This window comes from Typopeltis vanoorti, chromosome 2 (genome assembly GCF_054136105.1).
Source record: "Typopeltis vanoorti isolate ZY-2024b chromosome 2, IOZ_Tvanoo_1.0, whole genome shotgun sequence".
NCBI lineage: Eukaryota > Metazoa > Arthropoda > Arachnida > Uropygi > Thelyphonidae > Typopeltis > Typopeltis vanoorti.
In genome coordinates, this window is record NC_143550.1 from 69,448,965 (window position 1) to 69,473,805 (window position 24,841).

Consider the following 24,841-nt stretch of genomic DNA (forward strand, 5'->3'; position numbering starts at 1 on the left):
GATGACGGTTTACGAGACATAAGCCAAAATATTTGTATTTTTAATTAAACATCTTTCCTGTCGATGTGTCTTTTATTAAAGTGTTTTAATGGATTTAACGTAGTTATCACTCCATCAAAAGTGTATTTTGCTTATCAGTATAATCAAAGTACAGGCTTCCCCAAATTATCTTTGTTCCGGTGTGTGTGTTGCGTGCGTATCCTAACGTGCTAGTGAGCTTTATGTAATGTGGTTCATATTTTAGATATTGCGTCAGTGTAGAAGAAAATAAAGAGTGTTACGTATCGAATCTCACGAAACAGGCCAACTTTACTTCGCACATATTTCAGCTTTCTTTTCAAGTTAGCTTCTGTGGCTTCAACACTAATTTCCTTCTTATAATTTATTTCTTACAAGATTTCTTCGATGTTGATACTGTCCCCTATTGTTTTGATTAAGAGCGCTCCACTTTGATTATTAGACTTTATAATAGTCTCGGTTACGTTTATATCTCTTGAAAGTGTAGTATTGATGTAATTCTTTTTTCTTTTCTGAGAGAGGCCAGAAATAAACTTTCTGGATAATGGAAAATTCTGAAATTTTAATGGCAGACAATTTTTTCATCTGTGAGACTACTAACTGGATTACTGAAGCATACAATGGTTTGAAAAACGTTCAGAGCGGGATTCCAGATTACATAGATTACATAACCTTAGCCCATCTTCGGTATTAAGTGTAATAGGTTACTAATTAGAACTGACATTAAATTAGCCGTTCAACAGTATTTACAGCATCATATTTTCTGATGAGCTTTTCTATTCTTATGTTTTCTACTCTTGATCTTTTCTAACATATCGTATGAATACTAAGTTACTGACCACATATAACACATGATGACGTCAAATTACATATGCAACCAATTAGCGAAGAACCATAATTAAATCCAAAAAAAAAATCGAGGGATAGTTAAATGCTATTGTAGCAATAAATGATGCCAAATGGAATGATCCTATGGCTTCCATTTTAAAATGTCAAAACGCAATAATTCTCTGTAATGGTATTCTAACTTTGGTGCTTGTTAAATGTAATTAGTCAATTATACTGCTATCTGAATAAATGGATAATTACAGTAATTACTTCAGAACCAATCTTCGGTAATTTCAGAATATCATTAGGTTATCCATTTCGCAATCGCATCATTATACAATGAGATGAAGCTCTTCATTCAGCGCAACATCAATTGCGCAAGAATGAACCTTACTTAACGTAGTCTGAAGTAGTTGGCCGATATTACTGGAAACAGCAGCTGAAAATCTAAGAGATTTATAGTATGAATTTTTAAGATTCATACATCATTTATAGAAAATAGTCTGATAGTAAAAACAATTTTATTTTATAAAGTTAAAATTAAAGAACTATTATTAAAACTAACTAAATCTTAGATAAAAAAGTTCGTAATCAAGTCAAGATCTTTTAGAGCAAGTTAGTTTTCAAAAGTATAATCGAACTCACTTCTCTCTCTCTCTCTCTCTCTCTCTCTCTCTCTCTCTCTCTCTCAAAATGGAAGATATCATTCTAGTTGCATACATTTATTCCCAATTTACTCTGCGAAGCAAGCAAAGTTTACTTGAAGGTAAGATGTTTCTCAGAAAAAAAAAACAGATAAGCATTGGTTATTTTCATCCAAGCGTCAGAGAATCCAACGGAATCTTCTTTAACTTTCACAAAATAAAATGCGACGTGGAGTCAGATTTCCGTTTAGAGGAGAAATGTGATGACTAAGACTTGAGCAAAAGGCTACGCGCGGAGATCACGGCATAATTAGAAATTTGATTGACGAAAGCCGATACAAGAGAAGAGAGATACAGAAGAATGAGGGATATATAATGGAAATTTTATCTGAAGATCATTTCCAGAAAGTAAGGTTAAGTATTCTATAACCGCATATTTAAAGGGTTTAGGAGACTAACAACGTGAAGAAATTTCAATGCATGCCTTAAGACGACTGTAGTCTCACATGATGAATCAAGAAAATATAAGAAATTTATTTCAACAAAAATTCCACGCAGTAATAAGAAAGTCAAGTGATAGTGAAAAAATCTCGGTGACATTTTTGTTTCATCTTTAAGTGCTCTCTACTTAGTACACAGCGCAGTGTTTCAACATATAAGTGAGGATGCAATGACGTATTTGATTGCGTGCACAACGTATATTATGAGTTTAACGATAGTACATCAAGTATTATTATACTCAGAGCCATCGTTAAACTGCAGTTAATGGAACTACTATTCATTCACAATTTTCAGAACTGTATTTAACCGAAATGGTTGAGGCAATATTTCAACATTTCGCTTAAATCTCTGAGAACTTTCAGACACATTTTCAGAATAAATATGCATGAATACTCCATTCGATGCGAAAGAAACAAACATGCTTCTCAAACAGTTGAAAATATACTGCTAGAAAACTAAAGACTGAAATATAAAAACTAAAATATTGTTATTATTTTTTAATTGAAATATTATTTTTTATTCATCAATTAAAAATATATTTACATTTTATTTATTTTTAAAGAGATAGTTATTAAAAATATGTTTTACTGAATTTGTCCTTTAATTACCCACAAACAGAAAACTCTATGTGTAAATTGTTTATATAGCATTTCTTTTATTTTCTTACTATAGTTCTGCAAATTTTCTCTTTCTTTTAAAAAAGAATCTCTTGAATGTTTCATATTATTTACTGGATATTGAAAAAGACAGCCCTGTCACATCAGTCATAGATATGAAGCCAAAGGGAAACCTTAGATTGTGTTCCAGCTGATTTATTCTCTCCAAAAATATCCATCAAAGGAGGAAGGATGGTATTAAAAGTTCCTTGAAGTTTCGTTAAAAGTTGTTAAATCTTCTCCTCCTTGTCCTTGCAAGACACGCTGTGTAACCTTGGGGGTGTCAGTTACAGCCATTAGAGCGTCAGGAGTGACATTGATGCCGATGGCGTCAGAGGTCTAATTAAACAGTCACATTAAAAGTTGGTTAGAGAATGAACATGTAACTACGCCACCTACAAATTAAAACTGCTTACTTTCAACACTAGCAACCACCAACACTATGATTTACAACTTTTCATTAGGGACAGCTTTTCCTGTAAACATTGTGCAAGGATATATAGAGCAAGCTAGTGAAGTGCCCCTGGGATAACCTGATTACCTTAACTGGCAGAGTGAAGAATGGTACGAAAGATGAGCTATAAAAGAGTACTGCAAGCTTTTTAATAAACTACAGTTAAACGCAAAAAAAAATGTTCCGACAAATATATCTGAACGTCAGAAATGACACATTAAATGAAGACAAACTGCGGAAATTCTCATTCAAAGAAACTGCTGCATACAGCAACTAAAGTGCAGTTTTACCATTCTCAAAATAAATATCGATTACAAAGCGCAAGTAACTTCAGATATCTTTTGCGTAGTTCTTTTTTTTTTTTTATTAAACTTTATAACTACACAATTGGTTATCAAATTACTGAAATGGCCACAGCAGTGTGGCCATTTCAGTAATATATGTGGGATATATTAATATACATGAGACTTTTTTTGTTAAACGAATAAAAGTTGCCTTAAAAATTGGAAATTGCAAATTACTGAAATTTTAAAATACTTGTTTTTAAAATTCGTGTCCCAACGATACTTTTTACCATTTATTCGATTTTTGAAACGTTCTTATGATTCCTTTTCGCTATAACAAATAAGATACAACTCGTTTTTCATGACATAAAACTGCATTCAAATTTATCTCGGAAACTCTACAATGATTCAATGGTAAGAATATCCTTTAAAGACTTTAATTAAGCTTGATGTTTCTATCAACCATATTGATTAACGTATTTTTAGAATATTCGTAATTCGATATTTTTAACATTGAAATTATAATTTAAATCAACCTTGAAGATACTTTGGATGTTACGAATAAGCTTAGATTACAAGACCGAGTTGAAGTTTTTTGGTACGGTACGCATAGGAACAGGTTTTGAGAACGATTAAATGATGCACAAATTGGACAATATAAAATAATGAAGGTAATAGAAGAAAACTACCTATTTATAGTTTAAATTGAAATATATCAGCTATCAAAAGAAGTGGATAAATAAAGACCAATAGAAGAGAGAGAGAGAGAGAGAGAGAGAGAGAGAGACAGACCAGTTGCAAGATGGAAAGACCAGTGAAGCCAGAACAGGCAAATGATTAATCCTTGATGAAAAGAAGAAAGAATAATATTTTCGACACACTATGCTTTTATTCTCTTTTCTTTTCAAATATAGGTTATATACGTTAGATGTTATAACTGTTATATTTGAATGTAATGTTCAAACATTTATCTACTTTGTATTATTATTTGCATCTTTGAAAATAATAATAAAAGATATTAAATACAAAGTAGAGACTTCATATATATTCTCAAGAGATTCTCAAATCTAACATGTCATGTTTATTTATTCCAGGCTTTCAACTCTAAAACGGAGTTAATCACATACTTTTCATATCAATGGTCACGATAATTTATAACTACCGATTTTACCTGACCTCCGTAATTATAATAGACAAGAAATTATATTCTTGTTGTAATCCTTTACTTAAGCGTTAGGAAACAATTTTGCCCATGAAGTATCCTCAGGACTAGCTTACTAGTATACACAGGCTGTTGGTTTCACATCAATTGTTTTCCATCACGTAATGCACATTACACTTTCGGACGTGTATGCTGCTATGCATTATGGGAAAGGTCACTATTCAGACAAGTATTAAAATATTAAAATATCTTTAGCGGGAGTTAGACCCAGGAAGATACTAAGGTTAAAGTTAAATCAATGTAGACGTCATTTATTTTCCACACACAAGAAGCCAAATGGTGCATCCCATATTACTAAAATAATCTGGATCAGAGAAACAGTTCTAAAATTTTCCTGCTTGATTATAAAGTGGTTACAAAGCAAACAAACTGAAGTCCACTATGCAATAAACGACCACAAATTTTAAGAATCTCGTTTATCTCTCGACGAGTACCATGAAGTTTTTTTTTCTTTTCTTTTTTGCACATCTTCATTTCAGTGGCCTCCAAGATCATTAGATCCCACTATCCTCTACATATTTGAATTGTTATGACGATGATTTAAAGCAAATCTCTGTCAGAAATTTCAAATAAATTAGTGAACAGAAGGATTTTGTAGTTACAGCTATCGCAAACACTGCTGATTACCTGCAACACGTCACGGTATTAAGGTACTGCAGGATGCAATCAGCTTATTTGTATTTGTATAGAATGACAGAAGAATATGAGAATATGTATTGCCGTAAATAAATTAAAATGAATCCTCCATTATTTTATTTTGATTGAAATTTTCATATATCATTTAAATGCTTATTAAAATTTGGATTTGTTTTGGCTTATTCTGTATTTCTTAATATAAACTGCGGTAGATTGCAAAATGATCGATGTACGGTACACCTCACATACATTTACATTAATTTTATAAAAATAGATACTTATATATAGATACCAGTGTACTAAGAAAGCAATATTAATATACATGTATCACGGTTCCTTCAGAGAGCACTCGTCTAATATGATTTATTTAGCAAAAAGAATAAATAAATAAATAAAATACATAGAATTATAATTTTTTTTGGTAAAGAAATCATATATAAAAAATGAGAATTTTGGTAAAATTCTAATTTTGTGGATTAATTTTTTTTGATAAACCACAGCCCGAGAAATATCAACTCAGTGCTTAAAAAAATCACATAGTCGGTGAACCATATTAACGAGTAATCATTAATTAAACAATACCTGAAATACCTAAAACATCTGAACAACATCTGAAATACGGTTCTGCATAACATCGATATAACTAATATAACATACGAAGCACGCACGCACGCACACACACACACACACACACACACACACACACACACACACACACACACACACACACACACACACACACACACACACACACACACACACACACACACACACACACAAATTATAATACCAGACTTTCCTCCAAAATAGGATACATCACAGCCTCATCAGCAATCAGCAATCAAAAAAAGGAAAGAAACTGAATGGTGCTCTGCTCTTAAGGAGAAGTATTGAGTCAAGTCTGTCAAGTTGTGCTTAGTCCTCAACTGAAATAAAATCAGCACCCAGCATTGAGAATGTCACACTAGCACCTTCTCAACAATTCGACATTAAAATTCGGGTTTACTTACTTAGTAAAAATAAATAAATAATAATAATTTAGATTGATACATTAAACAATGCTATTATCTAATGAGGGCGTTCTTGACTGAAATATTGCATGTAATAATGAGTATAGCTCATGCGCAGAATAATTGTGAGTTGACCAGAATGAACACTTATCTAGATATGGATATAGTGTTATTACAATAACCAAATCTACAAAGGAATAAGAACTTCTGTGCACTATCCCCGAAAATTAAATAGATTAATTTAATAAATGAAATAAAATAAGAACTATAAGCACAAAAAAGTAATCTTGTGAAACACGTCCCGAAGTAAATGACTGCTGACTGATATAATTATCCATTACTGGATAATTCTATTTGCCAAGATTTTAATATTTATCAAAAATTAAATTCAACATGCCTTAGCATATTAAAGATTTTAAGCAATTTTATAATTTGGTAATTTCAATTATACTGATTGCATAATGCATGTTATTAAATATATACATAAATAAGCTCTAAGACGAGATTCTCACACTCTTTTATGACTATGAAGGAATGAAAGTTGTAAATACAAGCAAATATTCTTTTCTTATTTTCAAAAGCTATGACAATTCCTTTTTTCTTGACCTGCCTACACCAAATAATAGATACCGTAACGTGAGCTATATATTTTTCGAAACAACATTTTTATGACCAGGACGCCACAGCTCAGCACAGCCACCAATAACAAGATCATCTTTCATCAACCCAAATGCTCGCTGGCCTGTATAAAGGTCTTGGCATCATCGTTGGAAAGCAAGAAAGAAAAAGAAACAACTGATCAGGACACGTAACTACAACTGCGCATAACAGAGTGCATTAGAAAACGAGCTCTCCTTTCACAGTTATTCTTACCGTGTTCCATATGCTGTAATATCAATAAATCATGTGGTCCACATGGACTTCACGTCTGTGGCTGTTTTGGCCGCGAATGCTAGAGAAGTCGTCACCTAATCATCAACCACTTTCACAAACTGCTTAATGAGCTATAATATCAACTTCTTTAGGAAAAAAAATTCTACTCATCAGGAAATCTTATGTTGCATATTCCATTTTAGTTAGTTCTCTCTCTTTCAGGAATTGACTTTTTTTTACTAGAAAGGGTGATACTTGTATAATGTTATATATATGATAACACAATATTCATAAATCACGAGGCGTATTGGTTATGAACTTATAGACAGTTGTTTATTCGCTCGTATTAACGTTCTTATTAATGGGAAACGATAAAATATTTCGAATCCGTATTAATTTAGACCAATAAGCCTTTGTTATTTACATAAGAATAAAGAAATAGTCTTCTGATACTATAAATGTCAAGCTAGCTTCATATCTAGTGAAATTATGTCAACTTTGTTTTCAACTTTCTTGAATACTTCATAGTAAAACGCAGTTTTGTTTTTTAAGTGTTACGTTGAAGAACATAAGACCATGAGGAAAGGATATTTTATCTATCAAATGCACATTCTCAGTTTTGTGAAGAAATCTAATTTATAAAGAAATTTCCTACCTACCTTTACTACGAGTCCTTCAAAGTCCTGGTCATACTTTAGAGCAAAGTGGAGTTTACCACAGGTTGCACTTTCGAACACTGTTCCTGTGCTCTCAGTGGATTCTTGTCTCACGAGTTCGGGTTTGTAAAGTTCAGGTTTGATTTTTCCAACAGACGACGTCTCTCTCTGAGGAATGGTGCACACTATTAAGAAAAAATAAAAAACGAATTAAAGAAATAAATTTCGTTGTATACATAAAAATTCCACTTTTTCCTTTTTATTCCTGAAATTGTGTTTCAATTTTTAGTTTATATTTTAGTTACATATATAAGAGACGAATACAAACTGTTCTAATCTCATGTTCGTTTACGATCGTATTCTTTTTGGTACATCATGTTTATTATTTATTTAGAACGCCATAGTGATGCAGATTATTGTGACATTGGCCCTTCATTTGAAAAGATCTACATACGCATTCAGGCTAAGACGTGAGGAGGTTGAGAAAGGTTTATAATTCTCAAATCAGTTTTGGATATCAATGAAAATTAATGTTCTAAAACTTTCAATTAATCGGCAGCATTTTCATGTACTATTATTTTATTGTACATAAAAATGAATTTCTCTTACTTATGAGATGAAACGTTATGACCACCTAGCCTATTTCCGGCCAACATGACTGCAGGTCGGCCGGAAAAAAGGCCAGTGATTGCCGTGTCCTGGTATTGGGATTATTTTCATGAACATCACTGGGTCCTCTCATCCCCATTGAACACACTTATTTTAATTCTTATCTAGGGATTATTGTTTCGAATCAGATATTTCCCTACATGATGACAATGTGTTCCGATGGATTCTAGGCTCCTAGAGCAAGACAACAGTCATGTCACGAGACACATTGGGCAAGCATCGTTCGAAGAGCACATCCAACTATTCGCTTGCGCCACAGGCCACCTGATTCTTCTGATTTGAATCCCATCTAGATTTATTAAATTTATAGATGTATTTCTAAAACTCAAAAATTAAGTTATATTCAACGGATTGTTGTTTTACGATTACGGCAAAAATTCTCAGGTGATATTATGCCGTCAATTGCATATTTGCAGCAGACAGTTTCAGCCGGTAAATCAGTTTTATGGAGTAAAAACCTAAATTTACAGAGTGTAAACTTTGAGTTCTTTGTTAAGGGACGCTGGACAGGCGAAAATACCAGTTGGTTAAAAATATAAGGTGCCTGTGCCAAATAAGGTCTGCCTAAGCAAAACCTGTCTGTTGTAGACTCAAGTCGTGAACTATGTCTCTGATATTAAACTCCAAGTAAACATGCAAACTTATAAATGTCTTTTTACTTTACATGAGTTAAATAAGACCAATAAATCAGTTTTCCCATTTAGCATTCTAGTAAAATTGTAGTCACAAATCTTTTGGTATAAATACAAGCAGTAACAAAACTAACACTAACACTTATGAGTGTGAAGGATTTACTAAGTAGTATCACCAAATCGAGTTGATAAGTCCATAAAACATTCTTGGCGTTAAACGGGATTCGAACCTTGTATTTCAAATCAGAGGGTAACTCGATGCCAACTGAGCTACGGAGGTGGATGTGATTAAATGAAGTTTTGTATGCAATAAATTATTATATTTCGTATTTGTCTAGACTCATTTTTTAAAGTTCTTTTTAATATGCAAAACTCAACAAACCTTAGAATTTTTATTTACCAGATGTCTCGAACACTAGCAATGGCTGAATTCGATTTTTTCCATCCAAAACCCTCCTCCCTTTTCGTGTATGACACAAAAATCTGTCACCACTAAGTAACTTGTCTTTTAGAGACAACCGATACTGCTTATGATAGAGCTGTTGATAAATCGGTAGTGTTAATATTATGTACAGTAAATAGCGTGTGTTTTCCTCTTTTTCCTCTTGCCGTTTTGCTTGATGAAAAACCCGGAGTTTCAGGAAGAAGAAACTCTTTCATCCCCATCCCCCTGTATGATACTGGATAGCGCACCTTCAATTGAGAATGCTCGATAAAGGTTCTTCGTGTCTTGGACAGAATTTGAGCCCATAACAACTGCATTTTAATGGCAAACATACGTAAACAATACTGATATATATATATATATATATATATATACAAGATCAATCACCAATGTTGATAACTTTGAAAGTCTGTATTGTAAGTCCATTTTACTTAGACTGGTAAATTGGTAATAAGTAAAATGTAAGTCCATTTTACTTATTTAATAATTATTAAATAAACTGGTATGCATATTAAGTAGATTGCGTCTTATAAATTAAAGTAAGTACAAAAAATGAACAGAAATTAAATGAAGAACAATAAAATAACAAATGCCAACTAATATACTGGTTGATACCCAAGCTAAAAAAAATTCTCTTAAATAAATTTCCAGCTAGTATGCCTTAAAACCATACTATAAACTGTTTGCTGTCGCTAGCTTAGACAATAAAAATCGATTAATCTCGGCTCCTTACTTACTAGAACTTAAATCGCTAAAACGATGTTTGGAATCAATCAAACAGTGAGGTTGATTCTCCTTCTTCTTTCATTTGACCAGTCCTTCATGTGCATGAGTAATGCATTTTGATGATAAGACAAGGTCCATGGGTTGATGGAAAGACTTGACACCTTTCGGTTTCGAAGATATCGTGTTAAGAGGACACACGTCATCCGTTAAATGCATTACGGATCATAACGACGCTAATGTTACAGGATGACAAGGAAGAAAAAAGAGAGAGGGATCAAATTTATTGATGACGTCTTGTTAGCTGAATCACTATATTCAACTCTTTATCAAAATTTATGCTCAATTTCTGCTGTATGCATTTTATATATATTCTTTCCCCTTTTATTTTCCTCCCAAATTAGTATTCACGATTCACCCCATGTTCGTTTTATAAATAATAATTGTTTATACAAAAAATGGAAAGAGCAAACTATTTCTACACCATTTCTATCCTATATAAAAAGATGAAATAGTTAAAAATAACATTTTAAAGAATGATAGTATCTCGGTAAGAATTATACATTTCAAGTTACAACGAACATTATTAATGCGTAAAAAGAATCAAAGATGGGGCCTTCAAAATTTGTAAATGCATTCATAAGAACATAGTCATGAAGAATTTATTTTTTTGCATACTGTGAATCATATAAGAAGAAGAAAAGTACCTCGCTAAAGTCTTTACAATTTTATGGACCATATGATTTATTCATAATATAAACAAGGAATAAAGCATATATGTGCCACATATTTATTTTGATATACAGTGCATAGGCTAACTCTTTTTTCCGGGGGTAAAAAGCTGTGTTTGAAGTACAATATCTATTCTCATCCACATGTTGCATATATTATGCACAAAACCTTAGATGCTGTTACTATGGGTTCTAAAATTTATACTTATAAAAATATTGCAATTTTCCGGATTGCTTTTTTACATTTGTAAATACGTTCTTCCTGAAACATCGATTGCTCTTAGATTGCTTGACATATCAATAAAACTTTGTTTATACAGAAAATTGTTTTAGAATATTGAGGAAGAATGAAGGAAAACGAAACTTAAATCTTCTGAAGGTTTCCACTACTAAATCAATAAAGACGTTGAAATGCTTGAAGTGGAGTGAAATGCCATCTCATTCTTTCTTTCCCTTTCCATTCTAAGTAATACTTATAATTGAAATAAATATTTATAGCATAGTTTAAAAAGCAATAAGGCACGCTGAATCGAGATTTCTCATATTCCGTTTGTGTTATAATATCATCATAAACTGTATGTATAGGTTTTATTTTATTTTATTTATTTTTGGACGATTCCACCAACAACGTCGTAAAGTAAAGTATTTGAGTACTGATAGTGAATCAAAGTGATAAATAATTAACAAATCCTGCAAGGTATAATTATCTTTAAATCACTTAAGTCTTCAATATGCAGGTAGTCGTCTCACACTGGATGATGAAGATTATGTACTATTTAAAGATATTCACAAAACACAAATGCCACATTCATAGCACAGTTTTTTTTTAATAATGATATTCTGATATTAATCGTATTTCATGAACCTAATATTGTTGACTGGGAGCTTTTTCTCTCCCCTTTCATATCCTATACGTACTTCGTATTCATTTGTTTACATTGCACAAAAGTTTTTGAATTTAGGGAAATGTTATGAAGATTAGAAAAAAAGGTAAATCGTAGTTCAAAACAACCAGAAGGAGCAGAATCATTAGTGCCCAGAATTTCAGTTCGATAAACGCTGATTGAAGCTAAAAAAAAAAGAAAAGAAAGCAGACCGAAGAAAAGAATACTTGGCTTTTTTTGTTTTTATTTTTATGTAATGCAAGAGTGCAGAACAGTAAATAGTTTATTCTCATCGTAATTTATTCTTTATGACTTTAAATGTAACAGATAGAATGTCTTTGAGTGTTCTACTTTGATCTTATGATTCTTCTACACTGGAGTTCGGTATTTATTGAGGTCAAATTATTTTTATTTTGCTAAATAAAAGGTTCCGCAGCAGCCTGAGCGTACAGTAAATCCAGTATCATCAACATTTTATATCTGAATTTCTTCGTTACAGTGTTATTTCAATTACATATAAGCGATCGTGAATACGTCTCAGTAGAAGCTACTTAAGCGACCTCTAACAAAATCATTGGAAATATTTTCAGAATTTTTTCCCCGACGTCACAGAGATTATAGTTACATTTAAACATGTTAACAATAATAAGCACTCGAAATAGTAAATAAACGCAATGCGTACTTTTAGCATACAAATATCAAGAGGGAAGTTTCCAGATTAGAAATAGTTCTTCGTGCAGTTCAGTTATTTAAGGTAAAAATGATGGTATTGGTTTTCTGTTTTCGGAGTGACCGCGTATCACACTCGTTTTAGTTCTCTGGAGGCACAGCTTGTAGTCCAACTTCAACCAAAAATTTAATTAATTTTCATCATAAAAAAGAGTTTTTTTTTGGACGGCCTACCATTAAGAACTTAACGACTGACGGCAGATATAATCGCTTTAGACCAGCCGTAAATCACAAAGTAGAGCAAATTTGTTATTTTTCTCAGCCGCCCATTAATTAGGTTCATTGCCGTACCAGAAAACAAATGATCTTTTAAATGAAGGGCACGCGTGAAGAATGGATCCTGATGCCGACAAGAAGTCTTCATGTAAAAGTTTTTGGAGATTCCGCTGGCCTTCCTGGCAATGTTCCTAAGGGGAGCGCCTTTCAACTTAAGACAAAGATGGATTTCTTGAATTTTAAGGATTTTTTTTTTGTATAATTAGGTACTTGAGTAATTATATGAAAAGCTAATGTAGGGCGGGAGGAAGAAATTATAAACAAATAAGGAATGTTTGGTGGAAGATAACAAACAAAATAGAATTTGTTTTTTAAAAAAATAGAAGTTTTGCAGAGTTCAGGCATGGTATCTCTGTATATCTTTCACGTCTTTCGGCAACTGATCACTTCTCTCTCAACTCATTAATTTGGTACGATAACATTACTTATCACACATAAAAGAAAGGTGATCTGATAACATTAGTTGTCAGGGGAAAATTTGTCATTCGTACGATAAATAACACTAGTCGTCAGGTACAAGTGAACATCACCTTCATGAGAACAGATTCGGACTGGAAACAAATAGTGTAGGCAGTAACACATGATGTACTTCGTTCGTTTGTGTTCAGCGAAGTAACAAATCGTTTTTAATCTTTGAGAATAGGACGACAGTGATTATCTCTACTGTCTTTGACTAGTAGAATTGTGCTTCTTGCTACGTTTATTTATTCTCGCTAAGTGACGAATGAAATAATAGGATAAAGATGTACAATTTTTCTCAAATTTCCATTAATTCTTCAGTAGATTTATAGAGATTAATGGTTCTACAACGTCAACCATCGCCACCCACATTGAAAGGCATCTAAATACAGAAGAAATTAAAATTTTCTTAGTGCTAACGTACTAATTAACACGCCCACGGACATCCCACGGACATCTTTAACCGTGAATTTAAGTTGGCGCTACTAACAAAGCGCTAATTAGAAAATCTCAGTCACAAATTGAATATCTCAAAAGTTTTCAGACTTTCTCTAGCAACATTTACCGAAGCGTACATCTAGAGTAGTTAAAAGCAATGAAGAAAAATACAAGTTCTCTTAAAGTGCATTTTAAATTAAAACGCTATGGCAGATCAGGAGAGCATCTCCGTTGTGCAACCAACAGGTTACATGGAAGTCTTTAGGGATACGTACGTTTTCATTGCGTGATGTTAGATTACCACCCACCTAACTGAAGGTCTGAATGTATTAGAAATCTAATGTACTATATATTCTAAATTTTGTTGGCAGAATTATCAACAAACGTTTGTTAGAATCTTATTGTATTCGCATAATAAAGGACTTGTTAGAATTTTGACTAACGATAAGGGAATTTTAGCAGTATTTCTCTAAATGTAATGTTATGTTCGACACTTTGACAACTGGCCGTTTTTTCCTCTACGGAAGTCAAATATTTGCTCATATAAGTTAAGCAAGTTAAGGAGTTAATCGCGCACTTATCATTCTTTCAAGCTACAAATATCACGATCTAACTGTATTATCTTTAAATGTTTGCGATTCACAAATCCTTTAAATAATTATTAAATCCGGCACGTCTATGATGAATTGTTATCACCCGCTTTTTAATCAATGTGAATTTTCTTTTGCACGCTGCCCTAAAGAAAACTATTATGGTAATATTTTTCATTTTCTGAAAATAGTAAACAAATTATCCTTTCCTTTGTTGTTCTATATGGATCGTTATTTCGAAATATTGAAAGTCCTATCAAGCCATATTAAAATATTTTATAATAATGTTTTTTATTAAACTTTCAGGCCAGATTCATTAATAAGAAAAATATCGCTATACATCTTTAAGACACCAATTGTCAATTACCATATCCTTGAGTAGTAATTTCTGTGAAATGGGATTTACAATCCACCTCATGATATTATTTCGCAATATCATTTTTTTTTTCAATGTGTTTTTCTACGCAGATACAGTTCCGTTTTTTTTAAACAGGCAGTAAATTCTTCGCAATACACACATTTTTGAAGATAAATGGGAACATTTAGACAGACTTTATTTATCTTTTTTTTTTTTTTTTCCACCACAAATGTCTTCCGCTGATTTGGTCATAAGAATGTTGCACATCGCGTGAGTGTTTCGCTTTGAACGTTTCCCGTTCAGAAACTTTCTTGCAAGTTTTTACATTTTCCGGACATTATCTATCCATTTTGTCTGCGAAATTTTGCAACACACTTTAAATGACTTGCCTCAGGAAGGATTTCTCAGAAAAGAAAGGAAGAATTCCCTTTCTGTCCATCATCAACTTGAGAACTAGTCGCAACATGATATTATTAGTTACATGCTATACTATATCAAGAAAATTGAAGATAAAATTAGCGAATATTCAACTGTATATTGTGCAATTATAAGTTAGTGCGCAGTACCCAGACAGACTTCGAGCGATACAAATGGAAAGTTTTAAAAGTAGCCATATTTGTATGAACTATTTATATTGCCATCCAGGGTCACTTCACTGCAATACACATAAATAAACGCACAAAGATACCTTCGAAGGGGACATCTCCAAGATCAAATCTATACGACAGCTGCCTCTGAAAGGTTGCATGGCGAGTTGGAACTGTCGGTAAAGTTGTCTGTCGCAACGGAACAGTCTTTTTCGCTTCCGGGCAGAACTCCTCACATTTGACGTCTTTAATATCCGGGAGACTGTGGCTGATTTTCAATGATGGTGTTACGCTGGGAACTGGAGACTTAGGGGTTGTTGTCAAAGAAGAATTGCTGTCACTTGGAGAGCTTGATGGGTGAAGACGGCTCAGGAGCCATCTGTAGGTGAAATAGGCAACTACAGCCACAACCACTAGCAGAAGTACTAAGATAGCACCGATCGGCTGAGATACTGACACCAGAGTTGCAGAATCTGTAAGAGGAAATCAAAGAAACAATCTTATAAAGTAATCGTGCATTTATGAATCCCTATTTATAAATGAGTGTGTCGCATTGCATTGTGTACAATAACAGAGATAATCCTTGTTTATCAAAAGAGCAAAATAAACAGTTTACTTAGCAGATGGTAAAGTGAGAAGAATAGACAAAGATATGCAATAAAATTTTATTTTAAATCCATGCTCTTGTGTATTCTTAAAACAATTAGAATGTTATTCAAAAATATTATCGCTGATACTGCATGAATTCATTCCAATTAAAATTTTGTTTTTAAATAAAAACAACTCACGTAGTCTAATTTTTGATTTTAGATTAATTATCTTAAGTATTTAAAAACTAACTTAACAATGAATTCAATTATTAAATTTAAATTATAGAAATCAGATTATGGAAAAATGTAAGATTGAAATTAATTTCATTTACATTTATAAACAGATTACAATGCTATGAAACTTTATATATCATCAAGTGATTAACTTATGATTCTTATCCAATTCATTTCAGATTATAAGAGGAATGCATTTTATGATGAATACTGTTTTTTTTTTTTGTATTAATGTTTCCAAACCAAAGGGGAAACTAATATTCATGATCTCTCACCGAAAATAATTAAGATAGAATCAAGTATGAGTATGTAAATAAGACTGTTCATCCCTTCAATACAATCGTCACACATCTCAGACACTGTGATAGCAGACGATGCTGTTTGCTTGTTTATGCTAGCTAATTGAGCAAAAGGAGGGTTGAGCTCTCCAGGTAATCCCCCCAATAAAAAAACGGTCAGTGGATGCAAGTAATTTATGGATATAATTCAATCACTTCAGAGTAACCGTTGCTTTTGCATAATTCAAGCACATCATAAATTTATTGGGATAGAAGTTTGTTTAGTGAAAGAAGCTGATCGAGTCATTATCGCAGATTACGTTCAGCAATAGCACTTCTGTGACAATTGCGATACAAGTAAACAAATGTTTTTTTAAGATAGAGTATTTTTCTTGTTAGAGAAATGTTATTGTTTTTTTATATTAGATTAGATTACGCGTAATCTTACGTTTTCCACATAATCCGATATAGCATTACTTTAGTAAAATTGTCTAAAACTACATGACGTAGCAAACATTTTGAAAGGAAGTTCTCTGCTGCCTTTGTTTCGTGTTTCATTTTTAAATGCAGATGTAATCCTTAGCACTCCGGAATTAAAAGGAAAATCTCGATGAATGCAGAACTACAGACATGTGGCATTTTGTTCAAGGCCTCCCCCCCCCCACGCCATAACGTATCATTCGTTATAGCACGTTTCGAATTTTTTTTCTTAAGTATTTAAAATTACTGAGTAAAGATAGACAATTTGGAACATTTTATCTGTTGCGGTAATCACAGTTTAAGTTGTTACTTGTACATGACATCGATCTTGTCTTAACTCGTTGACACTGCTCAAAATATCTCGAAATAAAATATGCCACCAGGGAGACAACAAAACGTGTCCAGTAATAGACACGCTTGCTTCCCACTTTACTGTAACTAACACGATTGTTTTATACATCTTTCATTTCCACAAAAGAGTTAAGAAATTGTGAGTGAAATCCTACACATTTCATTTTCTTTATAATGTATATAAATTCCCATTACGATATTCCCATTTTACAAAAATCCTTAAATGTGCTTTTGAAACATCACTAGCAGTCAAAATTCAATTCGTTTTTTCTCCACGAGATGAAGAAACTGCACAAATAATAGTAAGGCTATCAGAAGATCCATTTACAAATAACATAAGAAATCGAAGAACTACGCTGAAATTTCGATTTGTTGATTATAACTACATCCCCAGGTGCAGAAACTGAAACATCATCAAGAAAAGACAATTTATTATCTACAACTAAATAAAGCCATTATGTTCTGAAGAATCAATTGATGCAATTCCACATTTACTGGAAAATAAGCGCGATGTCTGGAAGCGTCAGTTAAAAGAAACTGTTGATTAATTGTCCTCGTGTGTAGAAATACTGAACTCATGGTACGGTACTGAAAGAAGAGAGAGAAAGATATAAAACATTTTACTCTGTTTGGAAAATAATCAAAAGACACAAGACATTCATTTTCCGTAAGTTGGATTATTACAGACGCGAAAAAAAAAACGAAACCCGAATGTTCAAATTTTTTAATTTGTTAATCTAGGGCTAAGAAAAATGCAACATCATTATGAACAGAAAGGTTATAATGAACGTTGCATTTCTTCAGTGTAAATTACAAGACGACTTATTGAAACCTTTTTTTTATAGGAGTACATTATGAGTAAAATATAAGAAGCTCATATCGAATGAGAGATTTTTTTCTTTATCAATGTTTCATAACGTACTGACCTTTGGCAGCAAAATGCTTTCACTTTATATATCACTACAGCAGAAAGACAATGTTTACAACTCCACTCTCTTCTTTATATAATACAAAACTATAAAAAGCTCTGTCAACATCCTTTGGTGCTATCATTGGCTATACGACGAACTACTGTCTGATTAAAACTATTTCTAGTTGTATATGATTACAAAAATGTAAATCGACATGTATGAACCATTGAGCCAGCATACATTTCCTTACTCAAATAATGACGTTTGGCAATATAAGTGAAATAAAAATGAAAAGATAAATAAACAAAATAAAATAAACCTACTAATCCCACTTCCCATATGAAGAATGACTCCTGCCTGCGTGAATTCTAGTTTTCGGCTAGAAAGGGATAACAATAAGCATGATTATTTTGTGATTCAAGTTTAGTGTTAGTGATGTTCTGTTATTCACTACAAGATTAATATCCTTTATGATGAACATTTTAACAATACAATTCCACTAAAATGTAAAATGTTATATTAGTAGTAAAACTTAGAAAGTTTTCTAATTCAGATCCAGATAAAGCATTCTTCATGCGTATGATTATGAATATATAACACGTGATTTGACTTGTTAGCTACTAGAAAATTCAGAGCCATTTTTCGCATTAGTAATGGGTCATTGTTTCATAACACGTAAGGTCAGCCTTTTCCTGGTGTTGAAGAGATAAGAATGCGAAACGTTCCTCTGAAACGAGAAAAGGTTTGGCCTACATTCGAAATATGACGAACGGTGGCATTTATAGATGGGCTATCACAGTCGCAAGTAACATTCGCACATGCTAACGTGTTAACAAACTGGAAACGTTCTACTTTTTTGCCGTCGGAAAAAGAAAATTTTGCTTCACTTAAAAGTGAAATCTTCGTATTGGCAAGTTGCCATATTTTAATTCAATGGGTGACTGAGAATGAAGCCTTTTAAGAGTTTCTTTAAATGAAATCTATTCAACTTCTAGCGCTTCACCTTAGTTTTCGTAATCATGCAAAGCACACACACGCACAATTTCTTTCGAGCTTTCACTAACTGGAAACATTACTCTGGAGAAAATCTGTTTATTACCCTCTACACGAGATACTCTGGATGGAGAAAGCAATACATTATAGAGAGTATAATAAGGGAATGTTGTTCGGAATTCAACTTTACACGAAATTCTCCTGGTACGGCAGCTCAACAAAGTAGGATTATGCCTTTGGGATAAAATTCCATACATTTATTTGAAAAACAGTGAAGATTGTATTCTCCCTAGAAAGCAAAAAAATTCAGCGTTTATTAACTTTCGATCGATATTTCCATAAAGAGAATATGTAAGCATTACAGCAGTATTTGATTGTTATCGTTAGGAGTTAGCAATATGAAAGTTTATATGAAATGAAGGGGGAGTGGCTTCATCCAGTGTTATCAATTCTAACAGGAATGGAAGTTTTCCTTAGGAATTTGTGACGCAATTGCTGTTTGCTGAAATCTTTTATAGCGTCTAGAGTACCTCCACTTTTACTAACTTATATCATAATTTAAAGGCGGTATTCGTCGTTGTTTATCCATCAAACTTTGACTTGGTAATTATAAAGATTATATTCTACAAAACAAATCCTAGATCTAATACAAACTAAATAATGTAGAAATTATAATTTCAAACATAAGCTCGCTACCAATTTGTTTGTTAGAAATAAAAAGGAATTTAAGTGTTCCTGCAAAATAGCCACAATGTTTACAAATTTACATTAAAAGTTTTCGGTAGACTTAAGAGAATCAGAAGAATTATTGCACATACGTAGCATAGACGGCAGGTGAATTCAGAAACTCGACAACTTCTTTAGCAATTATCAAACATTAAGCTAAATTGGCATTCGTTAACATTAATGAAGTATTACTATGATTTTGCATAGCATTATTTTTGCATAGTTGCAAAATGCTATGCTTTTGCACCTTTCCCCATCAGCTTGACGCACATCGCTAGGATATAGTTAGCAATTTATTATTCTTGTTTCCTGGTATGTACTTTATGAAGAATACACTAGCTTCCTACTAATAATGTCCTTCCAAATGTTATTTGTCAATATTCTAATATTGTTCAATGTTACATTTCCTTATCTGAGTCACTAATAATCACATAATTCTACACAGACTATTCTCTGCTTCTTCCCATCACCACACACTAATATTTTGATTAATGAATTCTTCAATGACGAAAATGCCACATTTCGTTTGAATATCTTCATTTTAATATGGTTCAATTGCTGATGACCATCTGTTCTTTTACCATTTTTCTTCAGGACTCTCATTCCTGTGGTCCCAACCCTTTGGCATTTACTTCTAATCTACATTAAATTACAGATATCCAGGTCCGGCTTGTTTCTAGCAGAATCTCAACTGGCATTCATGCAAACCATTATCCTCTCAATAATCTGAATTATATTTTCAAGGATTCTTTCTGTGACAAGCGTGGAAAGCACATTTGGAAATCGCAGAACGCCAAAACATGAATCTCCTCTTAATATTCTCCGGCTCAGAATTTTTGTCTCATTATATTCCATTCATGTGGTGTCGTTATTGCTTTTTCTTTCTTTCGATAATTCCTCCGAATACCCTAAGCATTTTGTTAATTATTCCATCTACTCAAATCCGTGAGATCACCTTCCTCGGCAACTCTAATTTTCACAACTCAAAGTGACTACCCTCGTTCATTTTAAATTGAACTAGCTACAAGAAATCATGACGCATTTTCTCTTTCCCACCCAAATAACAGATAATTTTACCAACCTTCTTTGACTTTTGTCAGATTCCATGAAAATTCATCTAAAAACAGTTAATCGAAAGACAATTAATCGAAAAGGCAATTCATCGAATGAACAATTAATTGAACGCAATTCGTCGAAAATGCAATTCATCGAAAAAACAATTCACCGAAAATTTTAACTAAAATTTCATTAAATTGATCCAGCCAAAGCGGAATTGCTAATATCATTTCGAAACGTTTTCGAAAATGATATATGATAAAATTGATCCATTTAGAACAAAAACTGAACCGTGCAGACAGCTTCTTGTACCGACAACTTCTACTAATTCCACTAAGTCAGAGAGTTATTGTAATGCATAATTTTGACACGTGATTTCTTTGTTGACCAGAATATAGCTGAACTGAAAACTGAAACGGTTCGACATTTTCTTTCAAAAGTTTCAAATAGCGAATATGAATCAGATTCGCTATTTGAAACTTTTATTCATCCCATAATAATTGCTGTATTGAAGTCGCATATTACTACTAGTGACAATAATGATAATAATGGAGCTTGCGTTAGACTGGGCTTTTCCTCCGGAAACAGGCAAATCAGTCCCATGAACAGACATAAAATAGTTTATCGGACAAGAAAGACAATAAGAAACCACATTGTTCTATAATTATTCCCTATTAAAGTAGCACTGCCATCTCACTCTGCACGGTTCAGTTTTTGTTCTAAATGGATCACTTTTATCATAACATTTTCGAAAGGTTAAAAGTTTCGGGGAATTTTTTTTTCTATGAATTTCATTTTCGCGAATTTTCGTTCGATGAATTGTCTTTAGATTAATTGCTTTTCGATGAACTCTCCGGCTTCCCTTTTGTCAAGCACCTCATCTTCGAAATGTACTGTGGATATCAGCCCTTATCTTTGTAACACAGATCTTCAATTGGTAAAAGTTTCTTTCTTTATGAAATATACTTTCTTTTACTTTTAGACATTCGTGTTGTTACAATGGGATGTCTTTCATAATCTCTATTCTTCCTTTCTGGGGTCTGATCTCTCTCTCTCTCTCTCTCTCTCTCTCTCTAATAGCTGTTCTCATTATGCTAGTATTTGGGTCAGGAGAGAGAGAGAAAGAGAGAGAGAGAGAGAGAGAGAGAGAGAGAGAGAGAGAGAGAGAGGGTTCAGGATAGGGTATAAACGTATTCTTAAATAAATGGCTTTATATCCTATTCCATTCAAAACCCTCCAAATATTCAAGCTTAATCAACAAGTGTGTAAATAGTTTAAATATAAAATTCAACATATCATAAATGAATGAAACAAAACTCATATTCACAAAAAAGCTGGATGAAACAAACAAACAGTAAACCGAAATCTAGTCTAGAAATATTTAATAGAAATCTGGACTTATCTTTGGCTCATTGCTGCTTCTCTCTGGAATAAGTCCATGTAGTTCCTTCGTAAAATCGTACAAATATAAAGATGATCCTTCGGTATCATTCGTACTCCTAAAACTCATGTAGATAAGCGAAACAAATCGCTTCCAAGTATATATCGTTTATTAAATCGCTTCCAAGTCAATAAGGATCAATTCCGTTACTAGTTGGAAATCCATCACTTAATCAGCAGTCATCGATATCGATTTTCTCACTATAGATCCACAGCAGATCATCTTACTAAAATGACCCATCACTGACACAAGACATACAGGATGGTTTGTAGAGATTCAAAATGTGGTCGCTTTTGACATTTCAGAAACATTAGATCAGGTATTAGCCTTCGGCACTTTCGTAATTGAGTGACCAGTTTCTCTCAAGTCGTTCAAGACGTGTCATATTGGACGGCTCTTAGTCTTAAGATTTCTTTACCAATGCCAGAATACCCGAAGGTTTCATACTTTCACAATGCTCGATTTTTTGTACATATGCGATGTTCCTGATGACAGCGCCCTACATTCCCGTCATCCATTGAGATAATGCAATAATAATATATAAAACTAAAAAGTAACTTCAAGCTATTCTACAGATAATAGAGCACCTCTTGCATCAATAATTATTAGTGGATTAAACTAGCCCAAATCGAGCCGCTTATTTGAAATTAAATGATTCGAAAACAGTTCAAATGAAATAATCAATAGCATGGTAGACAAAGAATTGATGATACAATTTCGATTACTTTTAAAACTGTTATCATTAAACATTTAAATGGAGATGTAGTTGAATAACGATGTAATTAAAAATAAAGTAATGCACAAAGTGTCAGCATTTACTTTTCTGGTAAGTTTCACGACTTCGTCTTCCTAATTACGTTTAAGATGTACTCGCTCGCGTAGCCACATTCTTGGGCTTTAAATTCACACTACTCGTCTTTAATCGCTAAATTGAAAGTAGTAAAAGAAATAAATAATGATTGTACTCTGATATTAAAAATGTAACTCTGTTATTGGGGATGAGTTTTAGATTAGTGTCAAAAAGAGGTTAGAATACAATACACCTGCGTGTATTCTAAAGGATTGACTTTTTATCTTAAAAACAGACGAACGAATAATTTTCATCTAATACCAAAATCTTCGTGTCTTGTGAAAAACTTCAGTTAATAACTACAGTAATTTAAAGGATTCTGACCAAGGTCTTTTCACTGAACCGAGATTCTTATCCGCTGTAATGTAGACCGAAGGACGACTACTTGTACTCTTCGGTTGGAAAATCCTCGCTTAGTATCGCGCCTGTGATGTCAAGAAACCTCTATATAAGAGCTTCTCAACTAAAGATGAGTTAGTCGATCTCATAAGGAATGACACACTCTTCTTCCTGGAAACTCTGATTTCTAGCTCTCAAAACGGCTGAAGAAATGCATGCAATTGAAACATAATACGCCCTAGTGGACTCATTTATTTCTGCTCTAAATCTAATTACTCCCTTACTAGCTGAGTTTTTTCCCATCTCCAAAATAGCAGATGGAATTCCATGGAATTCTACAGAATCGACTTCTTTTTTTTGCTTTTCTAGCTTTAGTAATGCACTCATCATTTGACACTTATGAAGTCAGTGTCAAATAATCTATGAAACAAATAGCATGTACCGTACTGCTTTTAATTTCTTTTCAACACATATCTTTGGATTTTTATTCAAGAGAAAGCAGTGGTTATGTGTTGTTCTTTGACAGTAAATCGGCACATAACGTGTACAACAAAAGTTGTATGTAGAAGAATAAATATGAAATAATATTTTTTATTCATTCTTCTAATAAATATAAAAACAAAATAATCCATTGTGATGCGTATGCTTAATGTCATGTCATTTGGATTGTTGTCAGTTTACAGTCATGTTTTTGTTTGCTTTTGTTTTTGCATTTTTTGTATTCAAAGTCTAATCACAATTTCCTCATGATGTAAACAGTTGAAATCTAGTTAAGGAGACAGAGGATAAGGAGAAAATGAATACTTAAGACACTAATGTGGTTCTTTTTAAAACGTTTATTTTTTTTCTTCTGCTTGTTGTTTAATGATTTGTTTACTCTTAAAATGTTATAAACGACATACATGACTAAGCAGATATTCCTGATTTAAAAAGAACTTTACTATACATAAAAACTATACTAATTACATAAGAAAGGAAATAAAAACTGTTTCAGTGTAGTAGTTAGAATAAGAGAGTTGCACATTATACTTTTATATGGCTATTCATAATTAGAACATACAAACAGGACATATTACGATAAACAGTTTCAAGAATCAGAACCGAAAAAATCTAAACAAAACAAAAATGGCTGCTTTTCGGTAATCTGCTTCCGAACTTTAAAGACCAGAAAATATCCAGAAAACCTCTTCCGCCTGAGGACAGTAAACAACAACCACACATTATAACAAACCAGAGGAAGCCTTGTGCCGCAAGCACAACCTTTTACTGTTGATTATCAAAGTTAGTAA

The 24,841-nt window shown here is 32.8% G+C and overlaps 1 protein-coding gene across 1 annotated transcript in view; it reads right to left on the bottom strand.

The window, feature by feature from the left end:
• Positions 1-24,841, bottom strand: part of LOC150109147 (synaptotagmin-10-like) — a 113,645-nt gene that overhangs the window by 49,960 nt on the left and 38,844 nt on the right. Inside the window, exons 2-3 of the mRNA XM_090401696.1 lie at positions 15,405-15,776; positions 7,786-7,967 (exon numbers count right to left, since the gene is read on the bottom strand). Coding sequence (XP_090257822.1) covers positions 7,786-7,967; positions 15,405-15,776 — 554 coding nt within the window. The remainder of the gene's footprint in view (positions 1-7,785; positions 7,968-15,404; positions 15,777-24,841) is intronic.